Genomic DNA, 17,035 nt, shown 5'->3' with positions numbered 1-17,035 from the left:
CGTGCCAACCACGTAGCCACGTAAAACATCTGTAACTAGTAAAATCAGAAATGATTATAATAATAGTTGTTAATATAACACCATGTTATACAACTACCCCTTTCCTAGTAAGTAGAACTCACACTTGAGATGGGGTCGCGGTGGTTCAGTTGTACAGTGTTCACATCTGATGCATTGGGGTGCTTGGTTCTATTCCAGCTCGCGCCAAGTGAACTTTGTGGTGGACAAACATTATATGTGCTGGTTTTATCGAGGTTCTCCCGTTCCCTTCCACTTTCTTCATTCCACCGTTTCATTCATTTCTCATCTTTTGCCTAGCCGACATAGGCATGGGATGTAAAAGTTAACGATTTTCACACTTGAGATTTTAATTTGTAGTCACCAGCCAGTGTTTGAGACACATACCTAAGTAGATTATGACGTAGGATTTAGGTTTCTGTGCTTTCGGCATCTATGACCATGTTAGCCCGTCACTTTTGAGGGATGACGTTCCTTAGCGAGCACACTACCTAGGGAAAGGAAAAAAGAAAGGATAGGGAAAGAAAGGAAGAGACCTGGTACCTATAAGTTAGGTACCATCTCGGCATTTGATGTTTTTTTTTCTTTATTTTCCTTTGATATGAATTGGGAGTCCCAAAAATAGATTCAATAACTGTTTTTATCCCTCTACCGAAACCGGAAATTTTAGCTAGTGACGTTTTTCCGGTTTCTATATACAGAATCCACATAGTCTGAAAGTGTACTATAGTTTAAGGATGTGAAAGACACTAACTTGTTTGGAAAAGACTGCTTTCTTCACTGCCTTGTTGTTAAACAGGGATATCTATATACTATTAAAAAAAAAGAGTTACTTCGTGATTTTCTGCATCAATGTATTTTATTTTTGAAATACGAAAAGTGTATTCATCGTCCCTTCTAAATATGGGGACCTTAGAAGGTTATGTCCAACAGCGTCATTTAAGATTTTGCTGGTTACGGGGGCAAGAGTATCACTTTAAAAAAAGGATAAAATTGTATAAATACATTTCTCAAACTCAGGGGTGGGGGCAATTGCCTCCTTTTGCTTTCCCCAAATGACGCCCCTGGTTATGTAGCTAGCGGTGTATAAGTATTAGGAAACTTTCTTTGATTAATTTATTAGTATTAGGTCTTTTATTAGCAGCGAGGTTACATACAACTAAGAGTAGACATCAGTTTAAAGGGAAATTTGAATCACTGCAGTGCATTTGATGTTCTCCCACTGGGAATTGAACCCCGAGATTCTTCCTCAAAAGGCAAGCACTTTAACCATTAGATTAGGCAGCTTGGTAGGATCATTTGATAAGTAGCGTATTCAGACTTTCATCAAGAAGGAAGGGGTAGTTGAAGCTTCGAAGTTCATTTCGTTTAGGACTTTTATAAGTGAAATCTTTGGAGTTTTACGTATCACTATTATGCTAGGCAGGTTAAAGGAGACAGTGATAATGAGAAATGAATGAAATTGTGGAATGAAGAAAGCGTGAGGAAACGGGATAACCTCGAAGAAACCCACGCACACGGTGTTTGTCCACCACAAAGTGCACTTGGCGCGAGCTGGGATCGAACCAGGGACCCCATTTTTGTATACATATAATAATATAGTAAATGTTTATGTATTCGTAATATTTTAACTGGGAGAGCGCAAACATACTTTGCGTATACCATTGCATTAGATAATCAGGGAATCATTTTAATCTGTAAAAAATCCTAAGAGAAGAAAAAAAAACAACAACAAAACTACCTATATCCTGCAATTTTAGTGAGAAATTGTACCTCGCTAATGGAAAGTGTGATATATATACATAATCAGTTTCAATTTCCACTATCTTCTGCACACCAAAACTAATTCTTTTATATGTGCTTTAACGGCTATACGCATACCAAAAACTAATTTTTTATGTGTGTTTTAATGGTTATACGCAAACAAAAACTAATTCTTTTATATGTGTTTTTAATGGTTATACGCATATTCAGTAAGTTTAAACTCGAGAAACTGGTAAATTGAGAACGGATAATCGCGAGTCAGAGAAAATTATGATTATTATATGGTGTTACAATGTTTGTAAGTATATTTTTGTTCCAGAATTTTTTTTTAGTTTTCATTTTCGATAATTGACTGTAATTTCTCTATCTTGACATTTGTATCTGCTATGATCATTTCTGAAATATCAGTTTTATGCTGGAGTAAAATTTAAAATAAATTGGATAAATTATTGTAGTTGTGAATTTTTGATATGTTATCCATCGTTTTATGTTCCACAAGAACGTGATATTTGATTTTTATGTTTTGTAAAACTTTCTTTAGTTCAGTAGTGTAGGTGTAAAAATAAAAATGCTCGTTGAAACAAATAAATAGATATAAATTTGATCTTAATAGTGAATTTTGGGTTGAATTTGAATTTAATAGTGATCCAGGTTTTTCTGAGGGGATGCACCAATAAACACCAGCACATTTGAATTGAATGGAATTTTTTAAATGCCTTTAGGCATCTGTGATGTAAATGAGGAACTGTCCTGGAATTGCTAAGTGTCTGTTCTCGGTGAATCCTTTTATTTCAACTTTTAGAAAATTGACTTAAACTATCGATTTTGGAAAACTTCCCTTTGTTTTAAGCCCAAACGGAAGCATGGCAGCAGAAATTTTCGCAAAGTGTTGCTATTTTCGCTGCTAACTTCTCACTTTAGGTAGCGTATATTTACTACGAAGAGGGTGGTGGTGCACGTGCACCTTTGTACCTCCCCTGAATCCGGCCCCAAATGGTTCGGAGTCCACGTTAATCAGCAAGTTCACGTCTCATATAGCCTCGCTGCTGAACGGGACGTTAAACTCAAAATCAACTCATCAACTAAATCCGGCCCTGTATACTGTCGTCTTGCTAATAGAGAGATTAATGAGGTTGCATTTCAGTCTTTATTTCTCCTGAATTAGATGTACAATATACAATATTCCATGGGACGTAAAACTCAAATATACAATATTCATATAGCATCAATTTTTAGCTTCAAAAGAAATTGTTGTTTTATCCACTATCTCGAAAACTACGCCGAAGAGAGCTGTTGTCAGAACAGTAAGACTAGGCCCAAAATCATTGTTGAGGGGGTTAAATTCCGTTCACCTTAAATTTATACACAAATACCAACAAACTAACATTTTCACGGGTCTGAAGTTGGTGGACGGGGGGGACTTAGCCCCCCCCCCCCAACTGAACTACGGGTCTATTCACATATAGAAGCTTGTTCAGCACAATGAGATATGTTGATTAGTATGTCTTGTCCTTGGGCAATTTTTTTCCCTTTACATGCTAAGAATATATGGTCAAGTACATAATTTTAACTGTTCGAGTTTCGTTTGCTAAATAATAATAATATATGTTTTATTAATTAATTTATTTATTTATTTATTTATTTATTTATTCAAAAAAGTTCTGATATAGCTTGTTGCAACTGTAACTAGCTGTAACTAATCGTTGTTGGCGGGTCTTAATTCATAGCCTGCATCAGGCAAAAACGGAGGTTACCTAGAGCCAGGATATGGTAGGTATATCATGAGTTTACTATAAACTTTCAAAAAATATTTAAATAATAACATAAATTATTCTTGTCACTCAAAAAAGTGGGGGCTAGGACCCCTGGCTCTGGGATCGATCCGCCATTGGTCTGCATAAATGAGAACAATATTTCCACAATCATTCCATTTCCCACGTGTTTATCCTTTTCTGCTATGTAAGCCCGCAAGATCCAGCCGTAATGCTGGTTGCTTACAGGCCAGACGTTCTTAGAAAACAACCAAAGTTCTGGATATATTTTCACACTACTGGAAGTCTCTTCGAGCAGAAAATCGAGAAAAAAGGGGGTTATGTAGGCGATTAGATCTAGTGAAGATAGTGTACCCGTTTACCAAATTTGGTGGTCACTCTTCTATAAGAAAAGCTGATATACAGACACATATACACATTATTATTATTATTATTATTATTATTATTATTATTATTATTATTATTATTATTATTATTATTATTATTATTATTATTATTATTATAGGTGAAATCGTTAAACAAGAATAACCTGAAAGAGGGATAGCCGACCGCGCATTAGAATGCCGGAGATTTCGATTGAAATAAAAGTACAACATCTGCTCGCTAGGTTACTGGCACTAACTAACCTGTCACGTGTCATTCAACGCAGTGAAACGAAAATGCATAAGAAAACGATTTTTAAAATTGTATTAACGATTTGTCTTATTTTTCAAGATTGTTAACTATTTTAAATAGTATTATAGTTAATTAACTAAATTAGCTGGTGTTAAGAGCTCAATCAAAGGAATATAGATGACAGTACAGCATTTGGTTTAATTTTGATTTTCGAAGACACTAATTTCAGGCTTTCTGGACCTGGAAGTTGTTAATTGTTAATTCCGGTATCTTTCTAGTAACCAAGAGATACGAGGCTAATACCGAAAATTATATATGTAAACTAAAAATTAAAACTTGGGTCAGGTTTACAAGAACGAAGAGTTCATTTGACTGGTATAAGTAAGCAAATGAAACAAATACGTCTGTTATTAGATGGTTAAGATAAATGTTTTTAGCTGGTTGGCATAGTAAAAGTATTTGTCAAGTTCTGATATTTAAAAAAGCGTGTTATTACATGTTTAATCTCGTCTAATTAATAAGATTTTAGATTTTAGTGATTAAGTCTCAATTAGTTCTTGTAAAAATCTTCATAAAATATGAAAGCCGAAGTTAAAAAATAAAACATCTCACCAACAGATTATAAGATATAAATTCAAGTAATCTCAGAGCATAACATGCATATATGAGCCTTAAGTTCGTTATATTGTAATTTCTGAAACTAACTAACTAAAACGTAGTTTACTTACTAAACGTTTAATGATAACATTCAAGATAAAATATATGTAAACTGATGTATTTTCCGAAGATTTTCTATATTTACATTCTTATTTTTCACAAAATTCCTTCTGTATAATTGCGAATACGCGAATACATCCACTATTAAGAATTTCTTTACGTTTTATATTCTAACTGTTTATACATGTTTATACATGTCTGGCTACAAAACTTAACAAGTTAAAAAACAAAAATGATAACATACGATACGGACTGTTGTTCATATCAACATATACATATTTATAAATGTTATTGTTATAAGAGAAAGTAGTTGTATTTTAGAAGATTTGTTGAGAAATATTTAAAAGTTTGAACGACAATATGCTAACATAACGTAACTTCTTTCTTCAAAGATTATTTAATATATTTTCATACCCATGTCTCCAAAAACTATATTAAAAAAAAACGATAAAAACTTTACAGAATTGTACTACTTACCTAAATTAAGTATCGAAGCCTGAACTCTGAAAAAAGAAATCACTTACAAACACCCAGATTTTTAAAGCAAAAATGCGACACAATGTTTCGTAAATGTGCCCTATAAATTGATAAAGGTTTTCGTTTCGTAAATGTTAGATTTCGAAAAAAAAAATATTTTTGTTCTATGTAAACGTTTAAATGTTCAGTTGAATCTAACACACCACTGTTATCAAAATCGCTTATATTCGAAAACAGATGTATGCAATATTATATATCAGAGACCGCGTGGTTCTTTTTTTCTTAAAAAAAAAAAATATTTTGTCTCCCCGTTGGGAGATTATTTCCCCACAATACAAATCTCACAGAATTCGTGTTTCAGTTTCGCGTTTCGGCTTTCTTTTTTTTCTTTCTTTCTTTCGGCGACACAGTTCGACGAAAGGATAAAAAAAGACGGAAAAAGCTCGGAAGAGCTAGAACCGACAATCAAGATTGCGAGTCGATCCGGCGCTAAACCGACAGTCAGCAAGGAGCAGAAAATGTGTTCCCGCCCGCGTGCCTCACCGTTCGGAACTTCACTGCAGTAGACTGGTCCAGATCTATCTAACAACGACCTGAGATAGTTCGAAGCATCATCCTCTCCGCTCACTTTTCATCCTGCATGGAGCAGAGCGCAGACGGTAGTGCCACCGTGCGGCGGAAGCAGGAACTAAATCGGAAGACTTCTCGGATAGGGAGAAACTTCTGCAGTAATTTGATGCTATAAAGGAGAGAAGAGATCTCAAAAGGCAGAATGGAAAACGCTGTCTCGTTTTTTTTTCTTTCTTTCTACATTTTCCTTTCATAGATTCAAGAAAATGTTTTCCTTCAACGTGTATATGAGTGTATATATATAAAAAGATAGAGCGGAGGGACAAGGTCTGGTGAATAGTATGGAAAGAAATTCTTTTTTTTATATAAAACACGGAAAAAGTAGAATCTTAATACGGAGAAAAAGAAGCGATTTAGTGAGGAAAATCTAAGTAAATTTCAATATTATGCTTCAGAAAACCGATCATTTTTCAGTTAAGATATTTTAAATTTGTTCGAATTCCATGTGCTATTTTGTCTCCATTAATACAGCCAAAGCTTTCCTAAAAATATAACCGATTACACTAACAGAAGTACAAAAAAAAATGATCATAATAAATTGATATTTATCTTTTCTTTCTTTCTTATCCTTTTTTTCTGTTTTGAATTACGCTGACCCCAATTCAAAAGGAAAAACTAAAATATTACATCACCACCAGCATACACGTAGCCAAGGGGGGTACAGGGGGTCCGGGTCCTCCCTTCGAAACCAGAAATGAAAATATTAAGGAAGGATGAAACAAAAATAAATGAGAAAAAGAATAATTTACGTTAAAAATAAAAAAGCTACAACAAGATTTTGGTTACACTTTCTTATGAGGAGATTTGTATTATTTGCAGTACATGGTGGTGAACCAGCGGAATATTCTGGAAAAGTCAGGGAATTTGAAATTTCTAGAAAAGTTACGGAATTCTCGGAATTTCTGCGACTAGTCAGGGAAATTTCAAGGTTTCGAAAGCATAGTGCCTTTCTGTAACAGTGTGGACATTTTTAATCATAATTTTTCTTCATCGATTCTCTGCAGTATCAAACATGTTATTTCAAAAACAATTTTCTACTGTTCTTTTAACCTGTCATTTGACACAGACCGTAGTTGACGGAATAATAAAAACGAAAAGTTATGTGGAAAGAAACTTCTGCTAATATTTGATTTAGTAGAGAAAGGAACGCAAATATGGTAAAATTTTTTACAATACTTTCTTTTATTCTTTTACTCGAGATTTCTTTATAGTTATTATTAAAATACTTAATAACATATCCTCATTTTATTGTCCTAACAAACCAATATATGTTGCCAGTAAAACAGTTTAGATTGATCGAGCTCCTGGCGTGGTAACCATAATATTTCTTGTCACCCCCCGTTCATTACTAAATCCTGACTAAATGAACCAATATAGTTGCCGTAAAGTATTTTAGCATGATCAAGCCCTTGATGTGATGACCATACTATTTCATGTCATGACCTTCCCCCCTTTAGGAAATCCTGACTACGTGCCTGCCACCAGGATTAACACTGCAGTACCAAACAAAAAAGCCTCTGCCTGGATTCTATTAGTCTCCCTCAAAACCTTACTTCATACAGGATAATTATAAACGAATTTTAAACTTCCGTAGCATTGTGTTTTTATAAGGATTGTAAACGTAATGTATGCACATACTTTTACTGGAGGAGAACGTTTTCAAATTGTATTTGGTATTACATTGTATTTTTTCCTGCGGAATACTTTATAACATAAATTTAGCGTCATTAAACTATAAAGATCTTTGGTAAGATAGTCCTGTATTATTATTCACCTTCATTTAGACTTACCAAAAGTTTCTTTCTCTACAGGCTTTAGGACTCACCGTCTACGTAGCTGCATGCATTTTCCGTGAGAATCATATATTTTCCCTACCTTAATTTCTATCTACATAGTACAAAATGGCTGCGTTAATCCTACTCAGTAGCTCTGTATCACTCAAGTTGTGTTAAATGTTGCACATAACTGATATTACTTCAAGTACAACTAAAGTCAGACAAAATTGTTAAAATACCAAAATTGTTAAATCAACTACCTGACATAATGAGGAGTCATTTTAGTAATACACCATTGATGTTGTTTTATATCCATTACTTTTCTTACGAAAAAAATTCTTTTTTACTAATTGGACATGGTTTTAATAAGCGATAATAAAGCGAAGTAGAAATTAATTATAAGTGGTTGCGAGAAACGCAATATAGTCAGTGACTAAGAGAGACATTGTGAACCTAAAACAAAAGATAGCAGAAATTCTAGTTATGTAACTGTCTGAAAATTCATTGACTATTGGAACAACTGATGGTAGCACATCTACTTATGTAAATGTTGTCAACATATTCATACATTCACAAAACTATTTTCTTAAAAAATTACATTAAATTTAACACGATGTTCGTTACTTAATTCAAAGGTCCAAAGAGAACGAGTAAAGTTTGGTTCTTAGCAATATATATATATATATATATATATATATATATATATATATATATATATATATATATATATATATATATATGCAAAGTACATCCTTAAAATTACAATACAGATGCATGTACCTGATACACACAATTTTGAAATGGTCGAGATATCTTTGCTAAATTATTATTATTAGCAAATAAAAACCTTTTCTGACCACGGATGCATAATAGTTATTAGTATTGATACCTAAATAGCTTGCGTTTACTATGCCAGCTGCGACGTTGTGTATATAAAAAAAACACCGCAATGTTGTTTCTATTTCCACGTTTCTTTCGTTCATTCACCTAGCTCAGTAATACCGGCGCTCACGTCTGGAGAAATAGGTTAATTTCATACCGCTCTATACTATTTCTCTGATCAAATCGGTCACACCAGGTCAGTGTTAACCGCATTAATGGGGAGCTAATATTATTCATGAAAAATAAATAGTTTTTTTTTTTAAAAAAACTAAGATAAATTATAACACAAAGTCTGACAGTCCAAACGCACTAATCCTAATCATACCATGATTTGGGAATTAACGATGCAAATTAACTGAGTTAAAAATTTACAGAATAACGCTACGTACAAGGTAGTATTGTGATTTGGCGTCTCTATAGCGTTCAGTAAATTTTGTTCAAATTTCAAAGATTAGAGAAAAAGTCATCATTAACTTTTTTAAGGTTCAATAAATATATTCTCCATGTAAAAACAATAATACTCAAGATTAAATTGAGCTCTCTTGTAGCTTTATTGTTAGCGTACTCCTTCCCTTCGGCGCGGAAAACCTGGGTTCGATTCCCCGGAAGAAGGAATGCTGTTTAGATTCCATGTTAAGTTGTAGGTCTGCGTCTCATATAGCTTCAGTGCTGAATGGAACGCTAAACTCCAATTCAACCTACCAACCAATCGAGGTATAGCTTTATATAATTTAGATTTAAGTACACTGGCGAAACGTAAAGATATTGCAAAAGCAGTCTGTTAAACCTGAAACTTGTAGCTTTCTGTAACCACTTTCTAAAATTTGTGGAAGCGAGAAAGGTAACTTCTATAGCAGGGTTTCTTAACCTAGGAGGTTGGAAAGATAGGCAGAAGAGAAATTAAATTAGAATCTAATACCGGAAAATATTTTTAAATATTATTTTGAATTTTGTTCTGATAGGCATATTTTTTATTATTATATATACTGTTAAGAACAACAAAATAGGTTTACTAAACATTTTCAACAGGTGCAGAGTTGTTTAAAAATCAATTTAAATGAAAGAGGTACGATATTAAACTAATGAGAACTGCATATTGACATTCCAGAAAAATTCAAATGCAACACAACCTACATATTGAAATACAATTAAAATTGAAAGCTAATGAGATACCTGAGCATGTTTTGATTTCACTAGTGCGGCAATGTCCGGTCCAATCTTCGTGACGCACATTATCAAGTTATTTAAAACACTCAATGACTTTTTTTAACAACTGCCCAAGCTTTGTTTAAAACCAAGAGTAGAAATCACTTAATTTTTCTTATCATATGACCCAAAACTAAGGAAGTTTTCAAACAGCCACCATTTTGAAAGAGTATGACAGATCGGATTCGATATTTGTAATGTGAATAAACTAACCAAATTTGGTTTTAATCCATTCACTTTTAAGAAAGTTACTGTTAAGTTTAGTTTAGCGTCCCTTTCAGCAGCAATGCTATATGAGACATGGACCTACTGATTAACATGGAATCCGAACCAAATGAGCGGGAAGTTACTGTATTCATAGATAGAAGGACATCGTGAGATCTCCGTAATGGGTATACTAAAAAATCCCCCATAAGCCTATTACAAATCAGAAATCATAAGGGGTTCTCTGGCAAGAGGATGTGATGAAATGGGGGTCGTGACAGAAATTAGGTTCAGAACCACTGTTATATAGTGTACATATATACCGGGTGAGTCAAAAAGATGTTCCCGATTTCGTTAATTTATTCTTCGAGTACTAGTGCGCTTTTCTTGCCAATATAATTTTTTTTGGAATAAAACCACAAAACCTTTTTTCCTCTCTCTATTCCAGAGATGTCCCCCAGATGCCAGTTTAGTCAAAGTTAGCAATATAGCTTCTACAGGCCACAGAGCGTTCTGTGTGCTTCATTTGCATGCGACTAAGTCCGTTGTAGAAGTTCAAAGACATTTCTGTGGAAAATGTTGGGTATTTGTGCCGTCACTTGCTACAACTGTGGTTGAATTCCGTGAGCGCATCACTGCAGCTGTGGTCGATATCAACCCTGACCCGTGGAAAGAGTTTGGCAGGAGCTTGATTATAGACTAGAAGTGTGTCGTGTAAATCGTGGATCGCATATTGAACATTTATATGTTAAAAACAAACTGTTTGAGTTGAATAATCAGTGTGTGTAATCTCTGTTATTAAAAGAAAATTGAAATCGGGATCATTTTGACTGAATATTATATATATATATATATATATATATATATATATATATATATATATATATATATATATATATATATATATATATATATATTTATATATACGAGGGGGTACCCAAAAAAACGGGAATTGTGCTGCAGTGGGGAGGGAGAGTGGGGGAACCCATTGTTGTACCAATTGTCCGTTACGATCACGTCACCTGCGTCAGTGTGCGAAGTTGTGTCGCTGTGAGTGCATCGGTTCGCTCTTGAGAGTTTGTTTAGTAAAACAACTTTTTCCAGTTCGACGAAAACGTGATGGCAGAATATCGAGGCGGCTGTGAAATTTGGTTTCCTGTTGGGGAAATCGGCCGCGGAAACTACTGTAATGATGAAGACTGCTTATGGGGATGCTGCCCTAAGTAAAACCAGAGTATACGAGTGGTTTGCACGTTTTAAAAATGGAGAACTGTCAATTGAAGACCAACACCGTTCAGAACGCCCCTCAACGGCAAGAACTGACGAAAACGTCGAAAAAATCAATGCCCTCGTTCGTGAAGACCGTTGCCGAACCATTAATAAACTCTGTGAGATGTCTGAAATATCGTGGAGTTCAATTCAGAGGATTTTATCAGAAGATTTGCACATGAGAAGGGTTGCAGCCAAATTTGTCCCTCGCCTTCTCACAGACGAGCAAAAGGAGCGTCGACTTGAGGCATGTGTTGAACTTCAAAATCAGCTCAAAGAGGACCTTGACTTTTTTGCCAAGGTGATTACTGATGATGAATCGTGGTGCTATGGCTATGACCCCGAATCAAAGCAGCAATCAAGCCAGTGGAGGAGGTTTTGCCACTGTGGAGGAGGTAAAACAAAAATCGCCGCAGGTCATAAAGAAGATCCCGATAAGTGATTTTCAAAACTGTTTTGAACAATGGAAGGATCGTTTGCAGAAATGCGTTGCGGTCCATGGACAATACTTTGAAGGTGTTGAAAATTTGTTATAAAAATATTGAGAAATAAAGAAGTTACGACGAATTTCCCGTTTTTTTGGGTCCCCCCTCGTATATATATATATATATAATGATTGAGTACTTATCATTTAAGAAAAAGGGGTAAGTGCAACATAAACTTACAATTTTATGCATATTCAAAATGTGGGAAAAGAACGAATTTTCTATAATAACCATAGCTCTCTCCTGGCAAACTGGTTAGTCCAAATGCCTTTGGTGTGGGAGACCCGGGTTCGAGACCAGGCGGAAGCTTATGTTGTTCAGACCTACGTTGAGCTGTAGGTCCACGTCTCATATAGTCTCACTGCTGGGAAGGGACGCTAAAATCAAATCAACCAGTGGAACCTAGTGCGGCAGTGGCGCTGTGACGTATCATTCCGTAGAGGGGAAAATAAAGGTAGAAAAATTATGTGTTATTGAAATGTACACAAAAATGTTAAACAAGCTAGTTTAATATTATCATTGGCTTCCAATTATTTCCCCTTTTGCTGACTTTACAATCGTCTAACTGACGGATTTAGCTATTGGTGGCAACGCTACTTTTATGATTGTCACCACAGCCTGATTAAAATGACATATGGAATGTATGTCGTATTATATAGGATGTAATAAAGAGGTATAGCAAAATTTCAGGGGTGGATTTCTTATGGGCTGACAAGTAAAAAAATAAATATGACAATATATCGGGAAATCCATCCTTACAGAGTTAGGGCCATTGAGCCGCTTGACGGTATGAAATATTCACATTCTGGACATCCCTCTGGACACCCCTCAATGTAACTCAATTTAAAACTCAATAACTCAGCTCCTAATTAAGCTAGGGAGATAATTTTGGTATCAATGTCTTCCTGAAGGGTGAAGTACATGTAAACCACATGTACATATGGCCTGTATGTCGTCAAGTGAGCCTGTATTCATATCACCTGAAGCGAGTGCAGTCTTTGTCAGCAGCCGACCACTTGCCGCGAGTACGCTTTTGCTAGTGATACCTTCAATAGTGTGCTGTTAACCCATCCGCAATAGTGTTTCCAGATGAGGCTCAGTTCAGTTCAGACGAGAAGGCATCTTCAGTTACCATAATGTATATACATGTTTCAGCGAACGATAATCCTTACGCGATCAGTCCCAGGAGACATCAACAGTAGTTTGCTGTCAGTGTGTGGTGCGGTACTGTTAGTGACACTTTACAAGGCCCACACATACTCCCGCAGAGACTGACCGGAAATACCTATCAAAACTTCCTGGAAATCTACATTCTGGATCCATTGGATACGTTGTCTTTGGCTCTGCGTGCACCTGTGAAAATGCATACCAGAAGAAAGCCTCATCCTTCAGAAAGACATTGATACCAAAATTGTCTTCTTAGCTTAATCAGGAGCTAAGTTATTGAGGTTTAAATTGTCACATTGAGGGGCGTCCATGATTGTGACTATTTCACACCGTCAGGGGGCTCAATAACCGTAACTCTGTAATGATGCATTTCCCGACGTATGGTCATATGAACATTTTTTTGGTCCATCCAGAAGGAATCCACTACTGAAATTTTGCCGTACCTTTTATATTATACCCTGTATACGTACGTACCTTTTTAACTATAAGCTATATAGCTATATGAGGGAAATGCCTGTTACTGCTTCTAGCGAGGGACATTCTTTAGCGTTTGCGTGAACGCAACGCAAAATTTGCGATTTAATTTAGTTTGCGACAATTAATTATATTCTTTCAAATATTTCATAAGCAAAACCCCTTTTTGCAATAGCTTATTCGATTTGAGAAAACCGTGTCGAAATATGACCAAATATTATCGACATTATCGCGAAGAACTCCTCATACATACATACAGATCAAACTGTGAACCTTCTCGTGATGTCCGTTAATAAAAGATACGAAAGGAAAGGAATCAACTGGAGCCACAACTAAAAATTAAAGAGCCAATGTTTTTAATATTGAAAAATTTGCTCGATAGAGTGCTCCCATTTAGACCTTGTAAGTTGAAATTACTGTTTAATGCGAGTGGTTAGTATTTTTAATCTTAGTGTCAAGTGTTTTATTGTTTAATTATTTGCATTTTGCTTTTGTAAAATGTGAACAATCAACTTCATATTAAGCCAAATGTAGAGGTTTCTTCTAAATTCACTCAAGAGATCATATACCTTACAGAAATATAAGCGCAGAAAAACTTCTTTCCAGTGAAATGAAATGGTGAAATCATTAAGCTGATCACGTGTAGCTGAAAATATATATATTTATAAATGATACGTTACTCATCTCAATATGGTTAAAGAAATGGAATCCATAGAAATACACACAGATTCTTGATCTTCCTACCCCCTTCTTCACGGTCACGGTAATGTTGTAGTTTTGTATAGAGGATCGGGCCGGAGCTCCTGACTCCATGAGTAGGACTGTATAAAAAATATATAAAGATGTGTTGATAGTTAGTTGGAAATTACTATTGCTTTGTGATGGATGGAAGTCTACATCTGCCACTGTTGCAGAGTAGCTGATTATGGTTTCACTACGAGCTCTGGAAAGGTATTAAAGACGTGGCATGCGATGGACGTTCCGGAAAGTGCATTCAGTGCCGATCTTAGCTATGGCTGGATTAATATGTCTGGGTAAAGTACGCCAGAACTTACTGTGTAAATGCCGTAGAACTTCTCTAACAGTGGGTACCTCTAAATCTTCCAGAATCTGAGTGTTTCGTGTGTATCTGTCGTGACCAGTGATTATACGACCAGCTCGAGTTTCTACACTTTCGAGTGTTTGTATATGACTGGGTGAAGCATGTTGCCAGGCAGGGCATGCATAAGAGATTGTAGATAGGACTATCATCTTGAAGATGTGAACTCGAACCTCATGGAAAAGTGAACTGCAGCGAAAGACGGGGTATAACGCTGAAATTTTTCGTAAGGCCCTTTGTTTTATGTCCCTGATGTGAGCGGCGAACGTTAAACCACGGTCTAAGGTTACGCACAAATATTTGGCGTGCATAGCGTGAAGAATACGAGCGTTCTCATAGGTTAAATTTCGTGGAGCACGGATGCGTCTCTTACTGTGAGTGACAGCACAGCTTTTGTCTGCATTGATTTTAATCCTCCAACGTCTTGCCCATTCCTGAAAACCGTTTAATTGTCGTTGCATGTAGATGTAACACTGCGCAAGTGAGCTACTGGTCGTGAAAAAGGCAGTATCATCAGCATATGTTGCGAAAAAGCAATGCGGTAAGGTCGGGAGATCTGCCGTGTACAGATTATATAAGAGCGGTGAAAGTACAGCGCCCTGTGGAGCACCTGCTTTGATAGATCTAGACGTGGATTTGACACCGTCAACAGACACATGAAGTTTTCTGCCAATGAGATATGAATGAAGTAAGAGTTGAAGACGGTCCGGAAAACCTTGAGTGTATATCTTATATAATAGTCCTGATAACCAGACTTTATCAAAGGCTTTTGAGACAACTGGGTAGACTCCAAGAGTGTGTTGTTTCCTGTTAAAAGCCGCTGTTAAGTGGTCCACCACTCGTACGAGTTGTGTAGTAGTTCTATGTTGGGCACGAAACCCAAACTGATGGAAAGGTAGGAGGTCTCTATTAACTACATGTTGTTTCAGCCTCGAGAGTAACACACGCTCAAAGAGTTTACTCAAGTGCGACAGAAGACTTATCGGTCTATAGTTTTCCGGGAACAGTGGATTCTTTCCAGGTTTGGGGATGGTGATGACACGATCTTCCTTCCAGGTCTTGGGGTAGGAACATAATTGAAATATGGCGTTAAATAAATAGGTTAAAAGACCAGTAGTTTTCTAGTTGGATGTGTTAGGATCTCAGATCGAATCCAATCGGGCCCAGATGCTGTCTTTCCTGGCAGACATTTTAGGTGTCTTTCTATTTCCTGAGGTGTTACTATGGTGATGTCATATGTTGGGTTTTGTGTCCTTATGCTATATAGTGTGGTTCGGATGTGCTGTTTGAGGTAGGGATCGAGGCGTGTTCTGTTAGGCTGGAACTGTTCTTCCAGAGAGTCTGCGAAAATGTTCGCTTGCGACTGAGGATCTTGTGTCAGTCCTTGAGGTCCTTGTATGACTCTAGCTTTGGAAGCATTTGTAGCTCGTTGGAATGATTTGGAGTATGTCCAAATTTTACGGTCATTTACTGTGACATTTTGAAAAGTGTTTTCCCAGTATTGTTGATTTTGTCGCGTTGTCAGCAACTTGAGCTTTGCACGCAGTTTGTTCCACAGCGTTTTATATGCTGGATGTTGTGTATGCTGCCATCGACGTCTAGCCCAACGTTTTAGATGAATATAGAGTTGTAGGTGAAAACTGCCACATTGACTGGTTTGCGTTGGAGAGATTATGAAGGTGGAGCTCGCTGCCTCTGCTGTGCGAAGTGCTAACGTGACGTGAGAGACCGCTTGGTCGATGTCCTCAATGGTGGCGGGTCGATCTCGCAGATCAATCATAGTGTTTAGTTCTTGTTTGAAAATATGCCAGTCAGTTTCTATTTGCTTGAAGATAGGGGCAGAATGAGCGATGCTGCGGTGCGAGACGTGAAAAATGACTGGATCATGGTCAGAATCTAAATCCGAAATGACATAAGGATGAACACTAAATGATACATCTATGCAAAGAGCGACGTCAAGAACATCGGGTTGTCCGCCGAATTTTGGATAATGAGTTGGGTCAGGTGGAGCACTGATGATGAAGTTGGAGGTAAGTAGATATTGATGTAAATCATCTCCAGCAGTGTTTGGAGTGATCGAGTTCCATTCTTCATGTTTAGCATTGAGATCTCCAGCTAAGATGACTTTTGGCCCTAAGTTAGCAATGGCATCGAAGTCTGTGGGCTCTAGTTGTGTGGCCGGGTACCTGTACCCGGTAACCAATATTAATGGAACGCCTGGAGTTATTAATTGAACAGCAAGTGCCTCCAAAGTAAGTAGGGGTGGTATTGTAATCAACTTGACTGGGAATGACTTTTGATGATAAGTAGTAATCCTCCTTTCTGTCTGCCAACTCTATCCTGTCAGTACACAATGTAATTGGGTACTCACCAAGTAGGGATACGAGCAGTAAAGTGTGTTTCTTGTATAAACATGACATCAACTCTGATTTGTGTGAGAAATCTAATCAGCATTTGTTTCTGCCCCTCGAGACCATCTGC

At 36.5% G+C, this 17,035-nt stretch overlaps 2 protein-coding genes across 2 annotated transcripts in view; one reads left to right on the top strand and one right to left on the bottom strand.

Annotated features, from left to right (window-relative positions):
- LOC145678735 (C3 and PZP-like alpha-2-macroglobulin domain-containing protein 8) overlaps window positions 1-5,953 on the bottom strand; it is a 1,617,316-nt gene extending 1,611,363 nt beyond the window's left edge. Inside the window, exon 1 of the mRNA XM_081749186.1 lies at window positions 5,364-5,953. The gene's annotated coding sequence lies outside the window, so the exon portion shown is untranslated. The remainder of the gene's footprint in view (window positions 1-5,363) is intronic.
- A 5,299-nt stretch (window positions 5,954-11,252) lies between these two features.
- LOC145679561 (protein GVQW3-like) lies at window positions 11,253-11,771 on the top strand. The gene has a single exon (XM_081750138.1). The coding sequence runs from the start codon at window positions 11,253-11,255 to the stop codon at window positions 11,769-11,771; it is 519 nt and encodes a 172-aa protein (XP_081606264.1).
- The last annotated feature ends 5,264 nt before the right edge of the window (window positions 11,772-17,035 follow it).

Source organism: Thermobia domestica, chromosome 2 (assembly GCF_964235325.1).
Source record: "Thermobia domestica chromosome 2, izTheDome1.hap1.1, whole genome shotgun sequence".
Classification (NCBI taxonomy): domain Eukaryota; kingdom Metazoa; phylum Arthropoda; class Insecta; order Zygentoma; family Lepismatidae; genus Thermobia; species Thermobia domestica.
The sequence above is the reverse complement of the archived record's forward strand: the minus strand, read 5'-3'. Positions and strand labels throughout refer to the sequence as shown.

Excerpts from the sequence above, each read along its gene's own strand:
- LOC145679561 (XM_081750138.1), top strand. The coding sequence starts at position 11,253 with ATGAAGACTGCTTATGGGGATGCTGCCCTAAGTAAAACCAGAGTATAC.